The 27,437-nt window shown below is 40.7% G+C and overlaps 1 protein-coding gene across 1 annotated transcript in view; it reads left to right on the top strand.

Moving 5' to 3' along the window:
- Window positions 1-27,437, top strand: part of LOC122395483 (pituitary homeobox x) — a 42,964-nt gene that overhangs the window by 6,500 nt on the left and 9,027 nt on the right. The window contains exons 2-3 of the mRNA XM_043393108.1: window positions 11,870-12,067; window positions 15,062-15,318. Coding sequence (XP_043249043.1) covers window positions 11,870-12,067; window positions 15,062-15,318 — 455 coding nt within the window. The remainder of the gene's footprint in view (window positions 1-11,869; window positions 12,068-15,061; window positions 15,319-27,437) is intronic.

Raw genomic sequence — 27,437 nt, 5'->3', positions numbered from 1 at the left:
GCAGAGTGTCATATGTGTTTTGAAATTAATAGTACGGTAGAATCTCGATTATTGCAACTTCAATTATTGCACGGGAGCCTCGGGCATTGCAAACCCGGAAAGTGGAAGGGATGGTCACTTAGCAACGAGCAAAATTGGAGAGGGGAATGAGTTGTGCAGTGACCATAGGTAGTGAAGATATACATACTGTGTGATTGGTTACCTTCATTATTGGACGAACCTCGATAAGACGCGAATAAGTTAATGGTCTTGCTACAAACGTCTACCATGTTTGCGCTCGCAGTCTATAACTACCGATTTCTGAACGAAATAATTATCTTTTTACGATTATCTTTTCACATTCGAGCCCAGGTGTTTCAAAAATCTTAAGAACAGATTGCAAACGAAAATGATACTTCGAAATTTCGATTTGTAATCATTTTTGTACGATTATTCCGCTACCTGTTTAGTGTTCAGAATAGGGTAAAATAAATTTGTAACTTTAAATAACGATAAAGGAGAAAAATGTGTCGTAAAGGCGGTCGTAAAAACAGCCTAACATCGTCGTGGACATTTGTCGTGTTTCGAAGACACGGGGACACCCGGTTATACCCTAATTAATTGTTATAGTGACCGCAGGGGGATTCCTAGGTAGCGCCAAGCCGCCCGAAAAACTCGTAGGACATTCTATCCGCAGATTTTCCCGAAACGGTTGTGACACGCGTGTTAAACTAGAAAGATACACTGCGTCTCAGATTACTTATCGGTTCCATGTGCTCGCCCTTCTGTCAAGTTGAAACTAAACAAATTGCTCGACGAGCGCTACCGAAACCTATCCGTGGAATTGCTAAACAAACGCGCTATTTGCCTTGACACTTGCATATCGACGTCAACTTCCCCCAACGAGTAAACGAAAAATTGTCATCCCTCTTCAATAACATATAAACCTTCTCTTAACCCCTTGACATACTATTTTCGTTTAAATTTATGCATACAAGGAACGGTCACGAAAAAAGTAGATTTGTTTTACGAATACCTCGTGAATATAAAAATATATTGATTTCAATTTATGAGACTTGATGACAAGTGAGCAGCCTCATAATTGTGAGACTTGACATTATATAGCAAGGTATTAAATATGGAAATATGTAGCCACACAAACTAATTGCTAACTGCTTCTTAAAAATCAAAATTATGAATTGTTTTTAAGGAAAAGTTTACCACAATGTTATCTTATCAATGTGACCTTCGTCGTCACAGGTAAAATACTGTTTTAATCCGTAAATAGCAAACAAATAATTTTAGATCGCAAGCACTTCCAAAAATAAAACGTTTTATTCGTTGAAAAATATCTTTGAAACAGTATTTTATTTTAAGGTTAAATATTCTTTTGTTCGAATTGCGAGGGATTTGAAATATTTTCTCTGTAAACGTTGGTGAGGTTCGTTGGTACGATGATCGAGCACCCGTTGCTCTGGAAGAAGAGATTCCCTTTTGACAGGGCTCGGACCAAAAATATCATCGATCGAGCGTTTCCGAATATTTATAAACGGAGCCAGACTTTGGGGCATCCGCGCGAAGTATACTCGTCTTGGTCGTTGTCCCAGTGACGCGTATCGCCCAGCATGGTTGACTAATAAACGACTTCCTAAGGAAGCCAAGGATTACGAGATTAGGAGCGGAGACCGAGCAGCAGACTGCGACTCCCGGTGATCGTGAGCAGCCTGAGCTCACAGGTGCCCTCGACGAGCCGTCGTACTTCAACCCCCGACGTTTTTCCTCGTCGGGGGTTTGGGACGGTTTAGCAATTATCGGCAGCACGGCTGCGCTCGTCCGTCACTGGAGAATCGCTTCGATGAAGCAGTCGCCCACTACGTGACGCACTTTGGGTTTCACCAGGCGTGTCCTGACCCGGGGAGGCCCGGATACAGGAAATGCGTGCGGTCAATGTCTTGGGGAAACACTTGGATGTCACGCGAGAGGCGGGGTAGTATAAATTACCGTATCGATGCTCAGGAATTCTAGTGGGTGTAAATAAACTGTAGGTATAGTCCGGGCCACGATATAGCGAGGTCGTAAACTCGAGTAGGTGCCAAAATTTACACGTTTCAGCTTCCGAAACAAGTGAATTGACAGAAATACGAGTAGCTAAGGGCCTTAGACCATAGTCAGGGCTGTAAAAAGAAATGTTTTATCTAGTGTCGCCATCTTTAAAGGTATCGTAACAGCTGAAGGTCTTACTCAAGTCTTTAATATCTTAATTTACCTGCTTATAATATATGCATGTAGAAAATGAAAAAAGATAGTGCAGTTACGGACATGTACGGCCCTAAGTGTTGCAGCAGTAGTCGGTCCCAACCCTCAAGAGTTTAGTTTACGACCTCGCTATATTGTGGACCGGACTATACAAGCTCGAGGGAACCCACAAACGAGACACTCGTATTACAGTGTCTTATTTTTGCAGAAAGATGGCAAGAATATTGATAATATTACTGAAGAACTGCTGAGAAATAATGGAAAACGAAAATCCAATATATAGGATGTTAAAAAACTAGATTTGCAATACCAGCAACTAGTACTGTCATTATTAACTAATTTTTGGTAGTCAATTTTTTGTTTAATCCTGTTTGATCCTGTTTCAGGACATATTCTTCCACAAATATTATCAGATTCGCTTCAAATATTGCATATATAATGATACTTGTGTCTCCTAGTAGCAATATTACTTTTAGAACTTGAGTCTAACAAGTTTATTCTTATTGCTTATCAATAGTGCTCGAGTATATAGTTTCTTGATAGTAAAATATTCTCGTAACTGTCTGTAAACCTTGTAAAATGGCTGACATGGAATCGAGTGGAAGGAAATGCGATGTCTCAGACAGTCTGAACACGAGAAGGGGTCCTTTTTCAAACTCTTCGACAAATTGAAATCCTGACGAATTCAATCTATCAAGGTTGTAAAACCCGTGGGATTATAATCCGCGCCACTGCACTCTGTAATCTCCGATATAAAATTATCGATGGAGCGTTATTTCGGTCCTGCTTTCATTACCCGGAAATTTTACTCGCGCGGTAATAAAGCCTGTACCAATATCCGCGACATCGATCAAGAGATATTTGGCGAGGACAGACATTTCCCGCCGGTGAGATTTATTATTACGGTAATATTTTCTTTCCTAACACATTCATCTAATCGTTTGAACAACGGTGGACGTTAAACGGTACTCGCGAAGGCTAGGGAAAACAAAGCAGTCATTCTCTACTTTGCTTCTAACAGTACATAATTATTTGGATAGTAGTAAATCTGAACTTTATCTCGATCAGAATTATATTCTTCGCGGATGATCGTGTCTTACAGGGGCTACTTCCAACGAAGAATAATATAAAATAGAACAAAACATGTTGGCTGTTAACTGGAATACATATTTCTCTGAAAGCATGCATTGTAGTAGGTATACTTGTTATAATTATTGAGTCCGGATTCTCTTTGAGTCATCATTTATTGTATTTGCAATTTAGGATACTTCTGATGCTAGAAATAATAGGTAATATTCGGAACTAAATGGTTCAACCGACAAAATGGCGAGACTGTCAGTGAACACAGAATCGAAAAGAGTAATGTAACAAGGAAAATGCTTGAAAATTTAATAACTGGATATTCATCGAAGAGTCTCTTCAGGGGAATGTACTAAAAATAGAAGTACTTATACGCGTAAGAAAAATTACATAAAATCCAACAGTATACAGTAACATTTCAATTATCCGGCATACTCAAGATTGGGACAATACCGGATAATTGAAATATACCTACATATAAAATGATAAAAACGAGAAATATAATCACAGACGAAGTATACGAGAAGACCTTACATTCAATGTATATTTTTCGGCCCAAGAGGAATTGGGACGGAAAATGAAATTACAGAAACATTTCTGACAACACATTATATTTTAGGTAAAGAATTTTTTTCTCGAAAATGGTTAGGAATTTGAGGGTATGTCTATTCATAAAAAATGATTGTAATTGACCCGTATAGCCAAAACTAATTTTTTTAAAACGATTTGAAATTTTTTTATTTGGTCGAAAAATTTCTCCAATTTTTTTTCTAGAAAGTGGGTAGGAATTCGAGGGTATACCTATTCACCAAAAATGATTATAATTCACCCCCGCAACCGAAAATAAATTTTCCAGAACGATTTGAAATTTTTTTTTTCGACGAAAAAAGACACCTACCCCCTGTCGATTTTTATTGGAAATTCGTTTTTCATTTTTAATATTGTTTGACGCCCTATAGAAAAGTTGTCTAATACTTTTTTATAGGCACCCATGAGCTCTATTTAAGAAAAAAGTTTCATTTAAATATATTCACTATTGTAAGAGTTATGGTTATTTAAAAATTGGACCACTTTTATGGGGTTTCTCTCACTTGTACGGGGTCAAGGAACAACTTTTTCAATATTGTTAGAATTTCTATATATTCTTCACTAAAATACGCGTCATTTGCATTTTGAAAAATTAAAATCCTTCAATCTGTTCAAAAGTTATGACGTTTTAAAGATACTCATGTAGAGAGACATTCTGGCCTGAATTTATACTTTCAGTAAGGAATTTTTTTCTCGAAAATGGTTAGGATTTCGGGGGTATGTCTATTGACAAAAAATGATTATAATTGACCCCTGCAATCAAAAATAATTTTTTTAGAATGATTTGAAATTTTTTAATTTTGTCGAAAAATTTCACACCTTCTCGAATTTTTTTCTAGAAAGTGGGTAGGAATTCGAGGGTATGTCTATTCACCAAATATGACTGTAATTGACCCCTGTAGTCAAAAATAATTTTTTTAGAACGCTTTGAAATTTTTTAATTTTGTCGAAAAATTTCACACCTTCTCGAATTTTTTCTAGAAAGTGGGTAGGAATTCGAGGGTATGTCTATTCACCAAATACGACTGTAATTAACCCCTGTAGTCAAAAATAATTTTTCCAGAACGATTTGAAATTTTTTTTTTCGCCGAAAAATTTCACCAAGCCTTTTCTTATTTTTCTTAAAAATTTGTTTTAGTCATTGGTAAAATTCATATTTGATCAGCAAAATTTTTTATTATGAATTCATAGTATTCATAAAGGTCTTGCTCGGGGACAAGTGCAAGAATTTTCTACGAATGACTAATTTCGTGCGACTTTCGAAGGACCTCACAGCTGCACGAAAGGAACATTTCAACGACCCTTGTATAACCCTCTTCATTGTTGTGTTACATCACGATACGGTCCACTAAACACCCACAATTTTTACACCACGTGTCATTTTATTCATGCTCGAGCATTACCTTCTCATTGCTTGTCAATTATCGACTCGGTATGGTGAAACATAAAACCTTTTTTTGCGGTGCATATCTTTTTATCCGCCACGTTAATATAGAAATTTATGCAAAAACGTATGGAATCTCCGGAAATAACTCGATCTATACGAATCGAACATTAGTAATTTTGGAAAAGAGTAGAATAGAAACAGAAGTAATCCTGGTCTAAGTCCAAGTCGAAAGACATTTAACAAAATCACTAACGAATGGTTTTTCCAGTGGCCCAATTTCCCAGATAAAACTCTTACAATTTTCTAATAAAATGTACCGCGAGGGTAGCTGGATAATTTTAAATATAAATGTGGAATTCGTTATTTTGTATACGAAGTGGATTTTAAGCTTCTCCCTCGAGGTCTCGATCATCCGGACAGTCTCGATCCCGACGAATCGAGGCTCCACTGTACGTAGGAGCGAATTTCGAAAACGTTTAGCAACAAATGGCGGAGTTATGCGTCGACGACCGAAAAAAGAGGCGTTCGCCTCGGCCGTGAGTCGTCTTCTTCGTCGTCGACGTCGCATGCACAGCCGCCCCGTAAAATCCGTGCGGATTAGCGGTCCACTAATATATCCCGCGGGCGTAAAAACGCGACGAAGCAGCTGAGATATTCGTTTCGTCGTCTCCCCCTCGGTTTGGACGCGGTCGGTTTGTCTTTGGCATAAAATAACTCGAAGCTCGCGGGGTAAAGTAATAAATTTGTGAGTTACAACCTGTCTCGTCGGCCCTCTAGTTACCATCCCTTGCCTCTCCCCTTTCTTTATTTCTTCTCCACCTTTTCGTCCCGCGTTCCCCGGCCGAAACGGCGATTCTTTTTCCGTGTGAAAACACGTGCGAACCCCTGCAACGGGACACCTCGCCGCGAAACAGGGCGCAGCGGCGTCACGGACTCTCCAGCCTCCAGTTTTCTCCTTCCCGGAAACGGGGCGACGAAAAATTTCGACCCCGAGAAACGGCCACGACCCGGTCGAAGGCTATGGGAAAAATCCACCGGATACCTGGGTGAGAGTTTTGTCTTTTCGTTTGCGAAGGATATCGGCGGGGATCGATTATGAATCTCTTTCGTGCGCGATAGACTCGGTCCTCGGGACGTTAGGATCCAGCGGGACCGATAAATATTTATTATCCCGAAGGTTAGTGAAATTTTCTATCGCGCAGTAAAGCTGGGACCATTTGAATAGTTTAGCGTTCGAACGCTTCGTACGATCTATCACGAATTCTTTCCAAGTGGAAAATAAATTAAGATATTTTTCAGCTTTGCGATTTAAAAGAGCGCTGAAATTTAATTTATGATCTGAAGAAATACCAATCGTTTGAGGTCGATATTCGAAGGGTGTAAATGCTCGTGTGACCGTATGGTGGAATTCGCAAGAATCGAGGATCGATAAACGATCTTCTTGGTAAACGAGGAACGTGAAATATCTTCGGGCCGCTGACCACCGTGGGTGTCGAATGTTTGACAGGGAAGGGTGGGTTTGTTCTTGGCCATATTCCGCCTTTCAAGGATCTTCCGCTTTCTCGTATCGTGTAACTCTGCCACGAATCCGTAGTAGCGAACACTACGACCGTCAAACGATACGACATCTTAAGCCTCTGAGAACTCTGCAGGGGATCTCGTGGGAACTACATTCGAGGTTATATCGTACAAAATAGGAAAGCTTCATAACAGCAGCCCTTTGTCTTCGAGTGCCATACACGCTCTAAACGATTATTTCTAGACGATTTTAACGATTTCTTGCACAGATAGCGTTTAAAAATTTCATCAAAAGTAACTTGAGAATGTCGTTTTATTTACGAAATAAAAAAATTCTCAAAATTGGATGTCGAAGAAAATAAATCTAGAATAAGACAATTGTCTAAAAACAAAGTTTCTGTTTCGTGGATAGTTTCAGGGATTTGGTCTGGCGATCAGAGGGTTAAGCGTTTTTCTCCATTAATTTTCATATTTTTTCGGTCAGTCATGGATTTCAATATTTGTATGCGTTTCTCTACAAAATGATGGAGTTTCGCGGAGAAAAGAGCCTTACGCGGAGAGGATCGCCTTAGCGCGGCGTGGAGCAAGATATTGAAACGTGAGAAATGGCGGTCTATAAATTTCACTGGTTGAGTAGGTCGCTTAAATAGCGTGTGTCGGATCAGGATGTAGATTATAAGATTAACTCTAATCTTGAAATAATACACACGCGTCGGAACGAGGAAGTTCGAGCAGCGTTCGCCGGTTTTATCAAACAAGCAACGAACGATACATTTTTAGTAGCCACCGAAACATTATGTCGTTCGTCAATAACGTGATTCCCCGGTTATCCGATATTCACAGGATCACCGGGATATTTACGATCGTACGCGAAGAACAGAAGCTAAACGAAGCAATTGCGTCGAAGACCGCTTAGTATTTACCGTGCTGTAGTTTATTATTTTAGGAACTCGAAGATGAAACCGTGTCCACGAACTGGGAAAGTAAACACGAACTTTTCCTCCACCGATTCCAATATTTTCAGCGTTTCTCGGAACTCGAAATATTCCCAGCCATATTTCGAAATCTTTCGAAAGGAATCTCTGAAATCAGTAATACCGATCGCGTCCTATTTTCAAAAATAGGATGCGAGATGGACGTCGAACTCGATTCGTTTCACTCGCGATGGTTTCAAACTACTTTCGAAACTGTTCATCAACCATCTCACTATTATTAAGAATTGTGTTTTTTTCATATCTGAGAAATAAGAATATGATCCACTAAAATACACTTTTTCTATTTTGCTGTTCTATGAGAAATTTTTGCAAGGGGTACATTTTCTATTACTGGTCACTCAAATTTATTTCTTTTTGTCAAATTTCCTATAATAAAAATTACGATATAAAAACGAGTCTGAAGTGTTTATTTCACGATTTCTACTTTGTTAAACGTTGATCGTTCCGAAGAAAGCTTCCTTCGCGAGCCAAGGCGTGTTAGCTTGAACTTCCAAACGACATTTTCTCGAGTTCTCCAGCATAGTTGTCAAGTTACGTGGATCGTGATAAATTGCACGGAGTCCATGTTCCGTGTTCAGATGTTGTTTGCCTAGGAGGCATCGACGATAACGCGACATCACGGCGGCGCGTACGCTTTTCCTCGGGGACTGCCCTGACAAACAAACCGCTCCGGCCACCCTCCTCCAGGGTTGGCAGCTTATCCTCCTATGGCCATTCGTAGCTCTTTACACGTGTTCTCCGGTCAGCCGACCAAATAGGTAACCGATCTGTTTGCCCATCGTAGATTAAGAAACTATTCCGCGCGGTTTATTTAAGGCCAGCATTATCGGGGAAATCGGCCCGCTACACGGAATTACCAGCCTCGTTCAAATATAAACGAGACTTTATTTTTACTAACTCATTGGACGAACATTTTGGCCAACTAACAGTGTCATCGAAACTCTTAGAACCCCTCCATGGAAATTATGTTGTTCGAAGAATTTTTTACTACCTTACTCTACAAACTTTCGTAGCCCATTGAGAATGACTTTACATAGTGACAAACATTTGATATTTGTGAAACAAAGAAACTATTACCTACGCGTTAAGTATATTTTTATGGTAAATAAACGATTATGATAATGCTTTATCATGGTCTATATAATTCTTTTAAAACATTTTCATTGCCCTCGACAGATATAACGCTGAATTGATTAACTCAATTTGCGCGGAAGTAACGCCTCGTAATTGCGCAATAACGATCGCGCAAAAATGCAGGTACTATCGGGGAGCTGTTGTTCGATTTTCTTGATGTTATCGGCGATTAATCACGATGTACAATGGCGCTCGTAATTATTCGAACGATAGCGCGTTCTAGATTTATTAGTTGTAGTAGACATTCCGAGAATTCTATTCTCCAGATTGACAACTTTATTTTAGATACGCTTTCTAGTACTTCTGCGCCATAAACAAATAAAAGACGGAGCAGAGCCGATACCGATCGCACTCGAAGACTATTTATTGGGGCATACAGTCTCTCGTGCAAGCCTGCACTCGTACGACACGATATGAAAAATCAAAGTAAACTGTGTTTATGTTCGAAAGGGATCAATTGTTCCAATGACAAAGATAAAATGTCGAGTCGTATAGAACGATTATAAAAATAAAATTATTGTTTGTTCAACCGGTGATTAGTAAACCAAAACAAAACGATAACTCGTATAAAAATTCACCGTTCGGAATATTTACTTCATAGACTATAATTTTCGCTTAATCGTATACTCTTGCGTTATGGCTGAACCGTGAGGAACAGCGTTATTAAGTCGTAAACTAACTTTCGTCATCGACGAACAACGAAGTCGTGTTTCACGCTGTTGATTCTCTCTTTCTTTCTCTCTTGCGCTCGTCGAGAGATTATTTATCTACGCCAGTATACTACCGTGGTAAAAAAAAGAAAGAAAGGGAAGCTTTTCCCCACCTTCGACGTGTAGTCGAGAATAGGGGTCGCGAGTGTGAGCTGTCGGTGGTAGCCAGCCAACGGAGACGTTAATCGGCCCAGTCGTTTAGTTTCGCTCCGTTTAGTTATATTTGGTTTCTACGGGGGCGGCAAAGAGGAGGGACGTGGTTCACAATTAGTCGGCGCGTAACTCGGGCTGATTTAGTGCCACGGTGCCGACTACGAACGACGAAGACGCGCGTGTCACTCTTCCAGTATATTGCCAAGTGTGTTACGACCCAACATGTACGTTAGTTGTCTTTAACGGGGTATTCTCGTCTAGACGACCATTTTCGACGTGTTCTTTCGCGAATTAACAAAAAGGATCGATCGAACCACTTTCGCGCAGTGATCCATTTAAGATCCGACCAATTCCAAAGTCTCAAATAAATATTTTTAACGCGCGAATAAAATAAGCAGCTTGGATTTATTACTTGGCGATTGGACCATCGTAACGTGTGTGGATTTTTTTGAATTATTGAACCTTTTCACTCTTTTCGGAATACTACTCGCGACGCCATGGAAAAATATGAAATGTAATTAATAAATGACGAGTGCAAAGGGTTAAAACGATGTAACTAAATGATATAATTGAAGCGTGATAGCTGCCCTCATTCGAGAACAAAAGGGGTTTCTTATTTTTCATAAGTTATAATATTTTGTACAGTAGACATAAGAATAACAGATAGGAATTCTAAGAATAAAGAAAATTACCAAATTGTGTGTTACAAATGATCTCTACTAAAATAGTACAGTGTTTAAAGTCTGTAAATATTTTAAATATTTTCTATTCTAAAATAATTCAAGCAAAAACCTCTAATAAATTACTGCAGCTCCTGAACGAGGAGTAAAACGCATTTTTTACGATTTCGATTAGTTTCGTGTACACGTGTAGTTCGAAAAAGAACACTCAGTTGATCGTGCACGCGATGGATCGTCGCGTTAAATAACATTCGCGTTCGCGGGGGCTGCGAAAAATTTAGAAGACGATTCTCTGAAAAGTACACGCGTGACCGCGCGATATTTAAAATGGTCGCGGACAGACTTGAGTAAATCGAGGGGACTCGCGATTAAAAGAGAAAATAGACGAGACTCCCTGGGCACGTAAACTTTCTTTGCCCACCCACAGCTCTTGTCGACGCCTTAAGATCCCGCAACTTCGAATCTACTCCGATATTATTCGCGAGCGACACGATATCCGGCAAAATCGTTGTCTCCGTGTAAACGTTTCCGATAAATCATCGTGACAAATGCGAACGGTGTATTGAAATAGGCCACCAGGTATCTCTTTAGAGAAGCATTTAAAATAGTTTGATTCTCGAACGCGGCAAACAGATGCATTCGCAGCTACTGGGGGGGTTTAAACATTCAATTCTATAGGAAAAATATAATAATGTTGTATCTTACATAGAACTTACTTTATCGACACCATTGTGTTGTGTATTTAACATTAGAATTACGGGCACTGATCGAACGCATATTTATTGATACCTTTTATGTTGACGATTACCTTAAAATACGATTTTTCTTTTAATTAGAATATGTATTCATGCCATTGCATCAAACAAATTCAACATAAGTTGTTAAAAAAGAATCTGACATCCGTCAAATTGACGACTTCCGTAAATCTAGTGTTAAAGTAATAAAAACACTTTATTTATTATAAAATCCAGATAAGCGTTATTTTCTCGGTGTTTTCGATTTAATATTTACCATATTAAAAGTATAAATTATAAGAAACTGAGAATTTGATGAAGTCGAGGAACGAAGTACAATGCAGTAACGAGTAAACGAAGTAGATACGAAAACATTGTGGTTCGCGGTTAGTTTCAATCGTGGTGTAAAGTTCATAGGTGAATGTAGCCATGACGTTAAATTGAACGATCAAGAATTAAGCGGTCGAATTAACGGGTCTCAGACATCCGGCGCTATTAGCTACAGTTTCGTGTACGAAGACTGTTTACATCCTCGTTCCGACACGGCGAAAGTGGTTGCGCGAAATCCCGGCTTAATAACAAAATAAGTTAGTAAATAGTGGAGATTACGGCGGAGCTTAGACGACGTTGCAAGAAGGTGTGATGCGTTTTCCAGTATGGACGCAAGGCGACTTCAGAGACGACACGAACGGGGGGTTGGCGAGGCTCGACTCGACGGGTCACGGAGCTCACACCCCGGGTGGAAGCAACCCCAGCACACCGGGTGCGACACCCACGACACCCTCCGGTGGATTCTCTACCGCTCAGTCCAGGTCCCGCACCAACACCACGCACAGGCCAGACATCCGAAAAGGTACGAACAACTTTTTTATCGCCCCCCCACAAAACCTCTTATCGACCGTTCGAAAGATCCTCGAAATCCGTAGCTTTGTCAAGATGCGTGTTACTCGAATACATTTTCTGTAATTATTTAAAAAATGATCCCGTGACCAAATATTTTCCACGCTACGTATATCATGTTTCTAAATTATTAGAGAGCCATTTAATTAGAGTAACAAATGGAGAAAAGACGATTGATCTTAGAAAATAATATGAAATTAGGATCGTAAGGGGTGGCTTTCGTGGGTGGATCGAAGACACGCTGTGAAAATTCCGGGGGCGTGTTTTTCTTAACTTTTGTCATTTTTGCGGAAAGATCGGTGAGTCAATAGAACAGGATAGGAAGGAAATTCCGTGGAACGCGATCGTCTCCCGTTCTCACGGGCTCTGAAATCAAATGATAATAGAGAGTGTCGTCGGTTGCAGCAGGAGAAAGGCGAGGAAAATGCTGTCGTCGTTTGTTTGCACGTTTGTTCGGCACTTAGCCGACGCTCTCACAGCCGCCCCAAATCCCCGCAAATTGAAATATCTCTCCGGAGTCTTACGGTCCTGGTTAACAACAAACCCCGGGGACGGATCTCACTTCACTCGTTGTAATCCCGAGACGAGGGCGAGGCCTCTCGTGCTCCTTGCGCGAGTCCAGCACGTTCCTCTTGTTGCCGCTAAAGCCCGCGAGTGTGCCTGGATTCAAAACTCCCCATCGGCCACGGCGAACTACTTCCGCGACCTCCTCTCGATAAATTATCCTACGTTCGTTCTACAATTGTCATTCGGGGGGCAACTGCACACCTCGATGATGTATTAACGAATTTAAATAAGGGAGATTCGATAACGCACCCTTAGAAACTGTAAATAGAAATATTAAAGACTTGAGAGCAACATTGGAATTTGTATGATTAATATTTACGATGTGTTATATCGAAATCAGCACCTCAAAGTTCGCAATGATTCCGACTGAATGTAACAAATTAGATACATAGTTAAAATACTTTATTTGCGTGGAACCTGTTTTATAAATAGTGGAATAAACCCCCTATTTTTCACTAAATAGTATTTCAATTTTTTGCCCTTCTTTGAGGCCCTTCTTTTTATCTTTATATAACATGCTAACGCGAATAAATAATAAGAAATATTCGAAAAGAATAAAGCAGTCTCCATTATCCGTATTATCAGTGGATCCGGTTTCCCCTTGCGTCTTACCATCGAACCTTCCTCCGTCCGACGGTTAAAAAATTTTGACGTCAACTTAGGAGGATATGGCGGATGACTAATTACTTCCCAGTTCAAATCGTGGGCCTCGTTTCGAGTCGCGATCGCTGCATATGGTCGAGTGTTTTCGTAATAGAAAGGGGTTCTTTTAACTTCAACATCGACATTATAAGGGTAAAAACGACAGAGTTTTTCGCAATTTTAATAACACAAGCCCAATAAATGATCCTCCAAACAGTGAGAATTAAAAAAAAAAAAGAATTCCCAAGTTAATTACCCCAGGAGCTTTAGAGGTAGATAATTAATGGTTTAAAATAATTAATGATCGCTGCTTCGCAAGGTCTGCGGCTTGCCTTTAACGGGAGGTTGAACGTCTGGTTTTATTAAAATAGTAGAATCCCGAGCGTGATATTCCAAGGCGGTAGATTGGGCTAATACTGAACAAATTGAAATATGGCGATAGAGAAATCGAACGATCTTCGCCGCGGAACGGTACTGATATCGGCGCGACCTTATGTCGATTAGGCACCTCTGTAAATAGCAGGGTCGTTCCGACCTGGGAGATAGTTAGCGGCATCATCAGAGGCAGTGATAGCGGTACTCTTTGAAAAAGGAGGCGATCGATCACACGGCTGTCAATGGCTGGTAAGGGAAACTGGCGATTCGCTGATGCAGAGTCAGGGGTGATACGTCCTCACCTGTCACTGTCACACTCATGACAAACGCATTCGTGTTACTCTCCAACAGCCAGGGCACAGCCTCGTTGCAGCAGAGATTAACGATCGAACGATCTACGATCATTCGGCGTCGATTTACGTGCTTCCATTACAGACGTTTCAAAATACGATTCCTCGAATGAGAATTTAATTACAGGAAGTTGCGGGATACGTTTTCCATTAATAAATAATTTTTTGATACGTTCGAAATATTAATAATCGTCTGAGAATTTCAACAACTTCGGATCGTATAATCTCTGCAGACTTAACATGAAGAAATAATGAAAAATGGTTACGACCCTCTTTTAACAATTTCGTTCATTTCGTCAAACTTTTACAAATCAAAACTCCTTAATTAAACACTAAACAAGGCTTTAAAAATAAACCAATATAATGAAAAGATCGCACGAGAAAATGGCCACTGTGTGGTCGATTAATATTGTGCATGTATCTGCATACGTCTTTCGCGAATAGAATTTATTTGAACAAAAATATCAGAATCTTTATGAAGCTACTTCGAATTTATTTTGCAATTTAATTCCGCCAGATCATGTAAAGTTTCACATCGTGATGAAAGGAAAGGTTGAAAAGAGGACCGCGATCAATTTTATCGGCGATAAAATATTTTCATTATCGGCCACGTTAATTTTTATCGCGGCCAGGAATAGATATAAATAATATTTATCGAGATTTTAAGGCGCCAAAGTGATGTAATGCATAATAATAATAGTTTGGATATCGCGCAAAATCGACTCGTGCTAGTCTTATATGTATATTGCATGGTTAAAAATATTCTATAATTAACGTAATTAACCATTTGCAACGTTTCACCGTGATATTGTGTAGTCCTTTTCGCGAGTAATAATTTAAGAAAATTGTGAAATAAAACTTATCTGATATGTTTGTTCTGCGCCAATGATAAAATGTAAAGTTTTTATCCGGATAGAGGTGCGTTTTGGTCATTTGGCATTATTTTACCACGTACTATTTCCGTAGGGTGAGTGTGTGTTTCGTGAAGAACGTGATATCTTAACACGTTTCAGGTGGTCGGACACCGACAGAAGTGAAACACGAATTGGAAGCCGGCGGAGGGGTAGTTTCGCCCGCTGGTGTGGTCGGGGTAAACGACGCGGACGATAAGGACGGAAAGAAGAAGAAACGCCAGAGGCGGCAGAGGACACATTTCACGACGCACCAGATTCAGGAGATGGAGGCTTTGTTCACGAGGAATCGGTACCCAGACATGCCGACCAGGGAAGAGCTGGGACAGTGGATGAATCTTCAAGAAGCTCGAGTCAGGGTGAGTGACAATATTTTAACGATCGAATCTTAATTCCATTACGAGCAGGGTCGAGCAAATTTTATATTCGTTTGTGAACCAACCTCCATTACGAATGCATTAAAGAGCCATTCAGACCGAGGAAAATTTTGTATAACGTATCTAAAAGAATAAATTAAAATTGTTTTTTTATTTTATTTTTTGGACTTTATTATCGATCGATCGATATAATTAATAGTAACGATTAAAAGAAACATGATGGTAACATTCGTGCGCGATACTTCAGAGTCAATAATCTTGTAATCTATAGTATATATTTACACATACATGTTATGTCTACATCTGTACTTATGAATCTATCCAATGATCTTTCCCGATATATTTCACGCCGTACATTTACAATTTGTCTACCACTGTTGGCAAATAGAAATTATCAGTTACTGGAACTCGACCGAAAACCGCGATTAAGATACAGATCCGAAAAATTCGTGTAACTGTTCAAATAAACAAAACGAGCCTAATAATCGCACGAATACGATTTATTTTCTTTTTTTTTTTGTTTTCAATGAAATACGGTAATTAAGATGATATTTTATTCGGAGGATCGCACGGAACGAGAATCAGACACTCATCGATTTAAGCTACTGAGTCACGTCGGTTCGTGACTAATTACATTCGATTAAAAAGCGAAAAACGAGTCGATTCTCGATATCGGTTGTTAAATTTTGTTGCCGTCGAAAGACACCGCTATCGTGCTCTTGTCGCGTTATCTGCCGATCGAACGAGCCCCTATCGATCATACTTCTGATTTCGGACAAACAATTTCGTACTAACGGAAACGCCTTTTATCTGCTCCGATCGCGACTCATCGTTTTCCGTTGCGAAAAAAATTCGCCGGCACATGGTCGGTAACGCGGCCGCCCTGCTCGAGCTCGAATCGGAGCAACTCTCGATTCGAGTTGATCGAAGTAGCAACAGAAACCTACAATGGACGCATTGATGCCTTGAAGTATCGATTACAAAGGCAACAATTCATGCTCTTCCTGCCTGATACCTCGAGGTACCGTGTCTGCAGACATGGCTCGTCTCCGGAAAATGGCATTCCTTCGCCTACTGCTACCGATAATTTCGAGAAAAAAACACTCTCGAGCTCTCCATTCGAAACGTTAGATACCAAAAATAACACCACCAGCGACGGTTTTCAATTATTTGAGAAAATTATCGGATTTCGATGCGTACTAACAATACAACTATAACCGAGCTACAATTATTTTCTCTGTTCATTACGGTATATTTCTGTTTGCGATCATTCGATAAAATTATTTATTATTCTATAATATTTAGTTAATAATAATAACTGAGAATATGTCAGTTGATTTCATTACAACTTTTAGTGCACATAAGATTTGTAAAATTACAAATTGCGTAACTGGTTTTTTAATCGAGAAAAAGAATGTACTAAAATGCTGTTGAAAGGTACAAAGTATAAAGTAGGATTTTTTTCCCCGAATGGAGAGGTCTCTCCGGGTCGGTTGCAACGCACTTTTCCCACATTCGCGATCACCGGAAACCGTAGCTCGTGGATCAAAGGAGTTCCAAGAGAGAAGTAACAGAGATCTCGGTGCCACGGAATGCCGGATGAACTCTTGGCGCGGAGTTACGTTAAGATACGCGAGCAAACAAGGCGAATCCGCGGCTTGTTCCGCAGTTTGAGCCGGATCAAGCGGCAGGACATGTTTCACGACTTGACAAGCCTTGCGGTTCCGTGCGTTTCAGCAAGACCTTTAGAAACGGTCATATCGCGAGACAAGAGCTTGGACAGAACGCCGGAGATCGGGGTGGAAGAGAAACGGGAATGGAAGTGGCCAGGCATGAGGTCACGTGGGGTTGCGCAGCTCACAAGGGAAGCTTTGCGCCGGTAAGCCCTCCTGGATTTATAGAACCACACAGAGCATGGCACGGTGTTCCCGCCACGGTGCTATACGCCATGTACCAAAATGCTGCAGATCCCGACTATCGTGGAACCCACGGACGCGCTTGCGAATTTTTTATATTATTTTAAGACCCCTCCTCCCCTTGGAACTGAATATTTCGACCCCCGTAAAACTTGCAGATCGTAATTTTCCAATTCTATTTTCGAAGATCATCGTTGTTACATCGAGGAGCTATTCTAGACATGTTATATTTAGGCCTTTGATATTTCTTAAAAAGGAAAGACTGCTTTGTAGACAGTATTTTTTTAACAGAAAAGAAAGATCCCTTGAAAAAACGTGTCCACATGGCTGATATGATACCAAAAAATGTGTAATCGAGGTATGAAGGAGAAGAATCTTGATAAATAAAAATATGGCACTCGAAAGTTAATGTTTCGATTCTCCCAGCTTCTTTTCCACTTAAGCATATTAACAAAATCAGTACTAAGATTTTATCGACTTTTAAAAAATGAACGTAATTTAGAATATTCCTAGAATTTCCTTATCACGCAGGCCTACGATCGTTTTTCCCCCAGGGGTTCGAAAACCATAATCGACACCGTCGTGTTCCTGTCACTTCGCCATCCACCGCGTGCCATAATCGTTCCCGACCGGAACCGCGATAGTTGTACGACTCGTCGAACCGTGACGTTGCACCGTGTCATTCTTCGTTCGGAAATTTCTGGGCAACACGCGAACTTCCAGATACGGAAATTTACGGGCGCTCGGTCGCGATTGCGGGCGCATTTAGTCAGTTCTAGTCGTTGCATTACGCTTAATTAATCCCGATGCAACATTTAATGCTCGCCGATAACCGCGTCGAAGCTTATCTATTTTGTCCGCGGATTTGACCCCGGCATTTCGGATAAAATCTGAATGGGAATCCAGCCAGCGTGCTACCTGTAATCGGTTCGATTCAGAAAACTCCACCCTTTCAACGACCACGGACGATTTCGTCCTGCTCGAAGACGTTACACTTTCCAATCCAACGCGTTCATATTTCAAAGTTAATAATTTCGTGGCTTGTGGTCATGGGGCAAATAACATCTACCTTAACTCAAATCGTACCACGATGTGGCTCTGAGTCGCATTAGAACTTTGAACTTAAATTTTTTGATTATTTCATTTTGGGGGTTTTTACTTTAAATTGCCACAACTAATACTGAAAAAATAAGTATTCGTTTTGGAGTTAGTCATGATATAAAAATTAACCTTTTTCACAGAATGTATATTATTATACCACGATGTGACTCACAGCCACTCAGTATATTATTACGTTACATGTTCTAACTTGCATGCAATCATGTGAGAATTATTATAGTACTTGCCGCTGCACGTGCACCACAGGAAGTACAGTTATATTGTTTCATACAGGCACTGTTAAATGGGAGGTGTATGTATTCAATTAGTTCAACACGTGAGAAGCTTATGTTCAGTTGATAGTCGTTGTGGTAATAAAATGGATATTTATTTATCGATTTATTTAGTTTTCCGGCGTTTATTGCATAAAAAATTAACCTGCGTTGTAAGCCCCTTTTAGAAAAATGGCTGAAGAAAAAATTCGTCGTACTATGAGTCGCGACGCGAATTTTATTTATTATTTTGAAGCCCATTACATATTTAGGAAGGGACTTAATCCTTAAATCCTTTCATATAATTCGAAATCAAAAATTATATGGCCTGTATATAATATTATATGTTTATATACAGCTTGTTTGAAAAACAGAAACAATAGCATTTTAATTACTTCCATGATTCTAATAAGTGAGAGTCAGATTGTGGTACGATTAGGGTTAAACGTGGTATATTGCGGGCAATAAATAATCTGTGGAGGGGAAATATGAGACTATATAACAATGGATGAAAACGAAGTGTATTAAGATCATACAGCAAGTTGTAAACAATGGCACGAGTACGTTTTATCAGTAAATTGTACACGATATCAAATTTTTTATTGAAACTATTTACTTCCAATGGACGACAATTCTTGTATCTTGTAAATGAATTTGCGATTACTCGGTAAATTCCTCGTAAATATTAAAACGCAAATTTTTCAAAGATTCGATACAAATATCGTGTACAATTTACAGATAAAACGTTCTTACGCGACTGTTTATAATCTGACCAGAACCTTCGTACCCCGGGTGATCGAAGAAGCGTATATTTCAAGTCCCCGTAGTTCGTAAATTTGTTATTTTCAAAACGCAAATAGATCGTCTAAAGTATGCCTGCGCAGGAGTGCGTTAAAGTTTGTAAAGGAGATATGGAAAGGGGCGGTTTGCTCGGTAATCAACACAAGGATTAAGCGGAAGGACTGAAAAAGAATCTTGCTCGGGACTATCCGGCCGACGGATTCGATTTTCGCCTTCACGGCGCTCTATCGGTTCGTGGCTGGCGACGGATAAAAGATCCCAGACATCATAGGCTGAGAAACGGGGAAAGAGGACGAGACAGCCGGGGCAGCTGAGAGAGAGTCGGAGGGACGACGTCGAAAACTCGAGAGAGAGACAATGAGAGAGAGGGAGAGAGAGAAAGCTAGGGAAGCCCAAGGGGGATGGGAAGCTAGGTACAGTTATCTGCAAAGAGGCAGGCGTATGTTTCGGTCGGTGGCAGCAGAGCGCGGCTGTCCGAGATAATCCGCCGGTGATTAAGACCATAAATCCATCGGCGGATTAGTATGGTTGCATCGCATACCGCGCGGTGGCGTCGCTGCACGAGACTCTCTCTATGCTGGCATCCTCTGGCTGCAAGCACGGCTGTCTCCCTCTTCCACGGGGTGCATTCCCTGGCTCTGTTGGCTCCGCGTCGCTCTCCCTTGTACCAACCACCCTCGCCACCCCCGCGACGTACACACGCCGCTGATCCGTGTTGGTATATCTGGCCCGTAGAGAGAGAGAAGAAGAAGAGACGGAGGGAGGGAAGTTACGTATATGTAATGTAACAGTGGGTGGAGGGTGAACGAGGGCGAGAGAGAGAGGACGAGAGAGAGGTTGAGCTTACACGCCATGGGAATGGGAAATGGGACGCCACGGAATATAGGTGGACACTAACCGGTATGAGAGTGAGGATTACCGAGTGTCATCCGTATTCGGCCGGGTTAGCGGCTGTCAGCGGCCAATGCCATCGCTATATATCAATTATTACCTTTGCCATTGCAACGGCTGGTTGCATTCCGATCCACGCGTTGCTGCACTGCACTGCGGTCGTTCGGTGCATATCTCTTCCGTAGGCCGATTTGCATCTAGTATGCGACCGCTCTCGGCTCTCTCTCCTCCGTTCACCTTCCTTTCCCGTCTCTCCGTCACGCTAATCTTTTTGCAACGGCGTGTTCCTCTCGCTCCAGCATTCCAGTTTCGCGGGTTTAGCGTCGAACCCGTTGTTGGCAGCCGCGCGTGCACTTGCCACCTCGTAAGTTCTCGTGTGCACAAAAGGATCAACCGGCTGTCCTCGGGATTTTACTCCGCGACGCGTTATGAAGGTTCCCGGACCGAGAAAAGATCTAGAAATTAACCCCTTCGCGTGGCATTTAGCTAGACGAAATCCGGGCCCAAACGGTAGGCCTCGACGCGCGATAAACACACCAGACTGATGCTACACTGCTTTGTAACGGAGGTTATAAGAATCGTGACCGACTCTTGTGGCGTACCGATAGGAACTAAAACTCAATCACGGTCGCGATTTGCTGTCCGCGATATGCTGGCTCGTGATATTTATTTTTGGGCCAAAATCTTTGTCACGAGTCAGATTCGTGAAGATTTCCTTTTATTTTCAGACAAATTACACGCAAATATATAAATACAGTGTCCTTCGATCGAAGGTAGTGATTTTACTTACAGATGTTTCGATTTTCCAATTCGCAGAATATAGTTGAAAGACGACTCTAATAATAGTGTGATCAACTTTCTATTGAAGAGTGTACTCGAAGAAATATATAAATATATAAATTCGCCAACAAGTATTCTATTGTTAATTTAGTTTTGATATTTTTAAATCATTTTCATCATCTACCAGACTCAGTAAATAAGGGCTGAAACACGGTGTTCTTTAATTTGCATAGCATTATACTTGATCGATAGATATCCAGTGGAGCAATACTTTTTGTTATGTACCGAAAAGTCAAAGTCATATAAATTCTAAAATTCTCGAGTCCTCTTCAAGTTTCCTGAACCACGATCCTGAACTTCCCTCATTTAAGTGCAGGAAAGTGGTCCCCCTCTCGAGAAATACTTTAAGAGTTGTTTCCAAAGGAAGTAAAAAGGAATTCATGTAAAAACTTCCCTCGACACACACGCTAACAGCAGGTTGCAAGGTAAATTTCGTTCCTCGACTGCGTTCGATGTAATTTTTCGCAGTATTCTCGCTTCGCCGATTATAAAAACTAACTAGAAGAATTTATTCCTCGAACGTTGTGTACAATAGTCAAGTAGTTCCGTATTAAAAAATATAGAATCCATTTTTTTACATTACGAGATCGATTCCAAGAGAATCGAGTTCGAAGATCTGCTTTGTGCGTATGCACTTACGGCTAAAATACTGTTTGTCGAGCGACTTATGACGCTTATCGTGCTCGTAAACAATGTCTATGCAGCATTTGAAAGCTACTGGATCCGTGAAAATCCACGAAAAGTACTTCATTACACCAGTTACAAATTTAGAATATCTTTATTTGAAATGTTCCCGGTGTTCATGGAAACTTTTCTAGCATGTGATACCTAAAAATAGCGAGGCGCTCTGTGTTCTCGATAGTTAAATCGCAAGCTGTTGCCCGCGCAAAGGGATCAGAAGGCCGACTTGGGGATTTTGAGCCAAACGCATTCATTCATGAAACGATATGACGGTTCTATCGGAGATTTCGAGTTCCACCGAAACGGTGGCGAGCCGGTACGCTGTAAATCGCGCACGAAGTTAATACCGCTGCAGACGGGGCTCGGAAAACGTCGAAGGCCGCTATGCGTGATCTGCGATATTCCGTTGGTGGATTACCGCACCGAATATTAACCTTTTACGGTGAATTGTAGTCCCGAAGTAACGTATCGAATTTTCAGATTTATTTCGCCGCGATATCCGCGAGATACCCGTGATATAATGCGTCACATTATCGCGGTATCCTGAGACGAGCGGCGCAATTAAATAGAACTATATTCCAAGGACGAAAACAAATCGAAAACGTGGAATAAAACTTTTTCGTGCAATTACAATTTCCCCAAAAACTCGATTTTATCCCTTTGCGGGGTCTAATAATATTAAAATCAACACAATTTGGTATTTGCAAGGTATACGTACAATAAAACTTCTATTTTGCGAGCATTGTACAAATTTAAACGAAATAGTATACGTTTGAGAAATGACTTGTAATTAAATCATACGTCGAGGGGTTGATATTACCGAATTCAATTGCATTTCGTGTGCAAAATCGAACGAAAAAAATGTAAACAAGTAAACGGCGATCTTCGATTGATAATTGACGACGAAATCTATCAACTGTTGAATTAGTTATAAAAATCGGAGAAACGTTGGAAAAAGTAGAAAAAAAAATGAAACAGGTATGAGGGAATCAACAGCTTCTCGTAAACTCTTTCATCGCGGGAACGCGTTCGAGGCGATCTTCGAAGCGATCGACGGAAACAAGTTTCGATCGTCGGGAATAAAAAAAAGAGTGAAACAAACAGGGAATGAAATAAAAAAGGAAGGTTTCAATTCGAAGGGAATCGATAACGCGGGGGCGGCGGGCAGCGGCGCAATGAGCCGTAACTATTTATAAATTACAAAGGAACGGAGGAGGCACGAGAGCTAGGCGGGACGGCATTAAAAATCACGTGTTCCGCTTGAGCTCATAATCTCGTATAATCTTTTGCAAAGTTGTTAATACTCGCGGCTTACGGGTGTTAATTTAATATCCATACAGGTACGCCGACATTGAATATCCGAATCCCACTGGCTGCAGCTGTACAGTCCACTACCACAACGATAAAAAAAATCCATAAAATTGCTCACACCGAGAGCTAGCTACCCACTCCATGTCGTACGCTGGCTCATATGCCGTTTGTATCGTTCAGCGTCGCCCTCCGGACCGCTTTAATACAAACGATAATACTCGTTTCCGCCGTTTTGCCTCTTTTTCCGCGATCCTGCCGTCAAGGATTCGTCTGCTCGCGTTAGGCGATCGCGATCCTTGATCCGCAATTCTCGCGTCGACCAGCATCAATTGCAAACGCTCGTAATTGTTTTCCTCGTTTCGCTACTGTACGATGGTCGATCTAATTATTACTGAGAAATTTGAGAATTGAAAATACACCGAACGTGAAACCATTTCTACCAAAAAAAAAGTACCATTTTATTTTCAATTCGTTTATTGCAATTTTTTGGGTACTTATGCTAAATATTTTGTTTGAGGTTGTTTTTACTACTTTATGTTTCAACAGTTATACATAAATGGAAAATTAACGAGTAAGATATGTCGGGAAGTATTACGACGCATTCGTCTCCGGTTTTGTCGGAAAAGAGGATTAAAAGCACGCCTTTTTATATTCGGTCAAAACTTTAGGGGTTGTTTTACACTCGAGGCCAACACCGTAATTCGAAAGTAAACAGAGACCACGTAACGCGTTATTTTTCCACTTCGTTGCGAATTTAATGCGAACGTACGAGCGTCATTCGATGAATAAAGGGACAACAGTTGTTTTAATATGATTCGATCAACGAATATCGCAATTTACCTAGCTTTTGATATATTTGCTACAATCGTATACTGTACTAATGTTCTCAACCAACACCAAAGAATTCTTTGCCTTCCAGTTTCAGCCAGTTCTAGACCTCCAATGGTATCAGGCATTAATTTTGCAGTATCTAGGGGACTAATTTTTTCTTCGTCTCAACAAAGTTTCTGATCTTCCAAAAAGTCACGTAACATTGGTTCCCATTCGTCTTGAAGGCATTCATTGATGTTAAATTTCTGACTTGGGCACTTCAGACGATTAAGGAACTTTGTTCACACTTTTCTCGTCTCGTTGCAAACGCGTGTTCGCATACTCTGGCCACGTAACGCGTTATTTTTCCATTTCGTTGCGAATTTAATTCGAACGTACGAGCGTCATTCGATGAATAAAGGGACAACAGTTGTTTTAATATGATTCGATCAACGAATATCGCAATTTACCTAGCTTTTGACATAATTGCTACAATCATATACTGTACTAATGTTCTCAACCAACACCAAAGAATTCTTTGCCTTCCAGTTTCAGCCAGTTCTAGACCTCCAATGGTATCAGGCATTAATTTTGCAGTATCTGGGGGACTAATTTTTTCTTCGTCTCAACAAAGTCTCTGATCTTCCAAAAAGTCACGGAACATTGGTTCCCATTCGTCTTGAAGGCATTCATTGATGTTAAATTTCTGACCTGGACACTTCAGACGATTAAGAAACTTTGTTCACACTTTTCTCATCTCGTTGCAAACGCGTGTTCGCATACTCTGGCCACGTAACGCGTTATTTTTCCATTTCGTTGCGAATTTAATTCGAACGTACGAGCGTCATTCGATGAATAAAGGGACAACAGTTGTTTTAATATGATTCGATCAACGAATATCGCAATTTACCTAGCTTTTGACATAATTGCTACAATCGTATACTGTACTAATGTTCTCAATCAACACCAAAGAATTCTTTGCCTTCCAGTTTCAGCCAGTTCTAGACCTCCAATGGTATCAGGCATTAATTTTGCAGTATCTGGGGGTCTAATTTTTTCTTCGTCTCAACAAAGTCTCTGATCTTCCAAAAAGTCACGGAACATTGGTTCCCATTCGTCTTGAAGGCATTCATTGATGTTAAATTTCTGACCTGGACACTTCAGACGATTAAGAAACTTTGTTCACACTTTTCTCATCTCGTTGCAAACGCGTGTTCGCATACTCTGGCCACGTAACGCGTTATTTTTCCATTTCGTTGCGAATTTAATTCGAACGTACGAGCGTCATTCGATGAATAAAGGGACAACAGTTGTTTTAATATGATTCGATCAACGAATATCGCAATTTACCTAGCTTTTGACATAATTGCTACAATCGTATACTGTACTAATGTTCTCAATCAACACCAAAGAATTCTTTGCCTTCCAGTTTCAGCCAGTTCTAGACCTCCAATGGTATCAGGCATTAATTTTGCAGTATCTAGGGGACTAATTTTTTCTTCGTCTCAACAAAGTCTCTGATCTTCCAAAAAGTCACGGAACATTGGTTCCCATTCGTCTTGAAGGCATTCATTGATGTTAAATTTCTGACCTGGACACTTCAGACGATTAAGGAACTTTGTTCACACTTTTCTCATCTCGTTGCAAACGCGTGTTCGCATACTCTGGCCACGTAACGCGTTATTTTTCCATTTCGTTGCGAATTTAATTCGAACGTACGAGCGTCATTCGATGAATAAAGGGACAACAGTTGTTTTAATATGATTCGATCAACGAATATCGCAATTTACCTAGCTTTTGACATAATTGCTACAATCGTATACTGTACTAATGTTCTCAATCAACACCAAAGAATTCTTTGCCTTCCAGTTTCAGCCAGTTCTAGACCTCCAATGGTATCAGGCATTAATTTTGCAGTATCTGGGGGACTAATTTTTTCTTCGTCTCAACAAAGTCTCTGATCTTCCAAAAAGTCACGGAACATTGGTTCCCATTCGTCTTGAAGGCATTCATTGATGTTAAATTTCTGACCTGGACACTTCAGACGATTAAGGAACTTTGTTCACACTTTTCTCATCTCGTTGCAAACGCGTGTTCGCATACTCTGGCCACGTAACGCGTTATTTTTCCATTTCGTTGCGAATTTAATTCGAACGTACGAGCGTCATTCGATGAATAAAGGGACAACAGTTGTTTTAATATGATTCGATCAACGAATATCGCAATTTACCTAGCTTTTGACATAATTGCTACAATCGTATACTGTACTAATGTTCTCAATCAACACCAAAGAATTCTTTGCCTTCCAGTTTCAGCCAGTTCTAGACCTCCAATGGTATCAGGCATTAATTTTGCAGTATCTGGGGGTCTAATTTTTTCTTCGTCTCAACAAAGTCTCTGATCTTCCAAAAAGTCACGGAACATTGGTTCCCATTCGTCTTGAAGGCATTCATTGATGTTAAATTTCTGACCTGGGCACTTCAGACGATTAAGGAACTTTGTTCACATTTTTCTCGTCTCGTTGCAAACGCGTGTTCGCATAGTCTGGCCACGTATCTCGTAATTATCGAGTTGATCTGGCACTAAGCGCCATTCCCTTTGATATCCAGTCGGGCATCCCGATATCTCAGCACGCAGCCGCATATTCATAGCGATCCTCGAGGATATAGTCGCGCGTGCGCTTACAAGCGAGCACACACGTTCACGGGAACGCGATACAAGTGCGGGCTGGCTCCCTTTGCGTGGGATGTGGCCATCCTCCTTGATCCATCTCGCCGTTATAGTGAGATTTATGGAGACGGTGCCGTTGGAAACTGAGACTGCCGATCCGAGGGCGGCAGGGACGAGAGCGGAAGAAAAAAAAGGAGCAGAAACGAGACGAAGGAAGGACGGTGTACTCACTGTACGCGGACGGGGAGAGATATATAAACGCATGGTTGCAGAAAAAAAGGCCACGGAATGAAAGGATGAGGCGTAAGACAAAAAGGATTTGTTCCGGTGGCCATGATGCTTTCCTGGCGCGGCTCGAGTGGCTGTTCTTCTTGCTTTAAAAACTCGGCGAGGGATCTTTGCATCGGGTTGGCTCGCTGAGATACGCGCGTCTCGTCGATCTGATTATACGAAATCGAATTTCGACGCCTGGCAACTCGTGAACGATGTATGAAGTTGAACAAACCGACTTATCGTTGTGAAATCATAATATTTTTGGGCAGAGGTGGACTGCATTTTATTCGACTAATAGATAATCAATTAAACGAACGTATAGCAGAAGAGTATAACAGAAAATGTCTGGAATACATTTTTTTTTAAGTTGGACAAGTTTTTCGTTCTTGTTTCTTGTTAAAGGGAACGAAAAATATCGAATGAAATAGAACTGTAGAATCATGCTGAAAATATTGTCTCTAATAAGAACATATTATCATGTACCTACTACATAATCGTAGCTATCTGAAAGGATTAACTACATTGTTTTTCTTATGCG

The sequence above is a fragment of the Colletes gigas genome, unplaced genomic scaffold (assembly GCF_013123115.1).
Source record: "Colletes gigas isolate AHSC1104 unplaced genomic scaffold, ASM1312311v1 Colletes_gigas_Sc00001, whole genome shotgun sequence".
Lineage (NCBI taxonomy): Eukaryota > Metazoa > Arthropoda > Insecta > Hymenoptera > Colletidae > Colletes > Colletes gigas.
The sequence above is the reverse complement of the archived record's forward strand: the minus strand, read 5'-3'. Positions and strand labels throughout refer to the sequence as shown.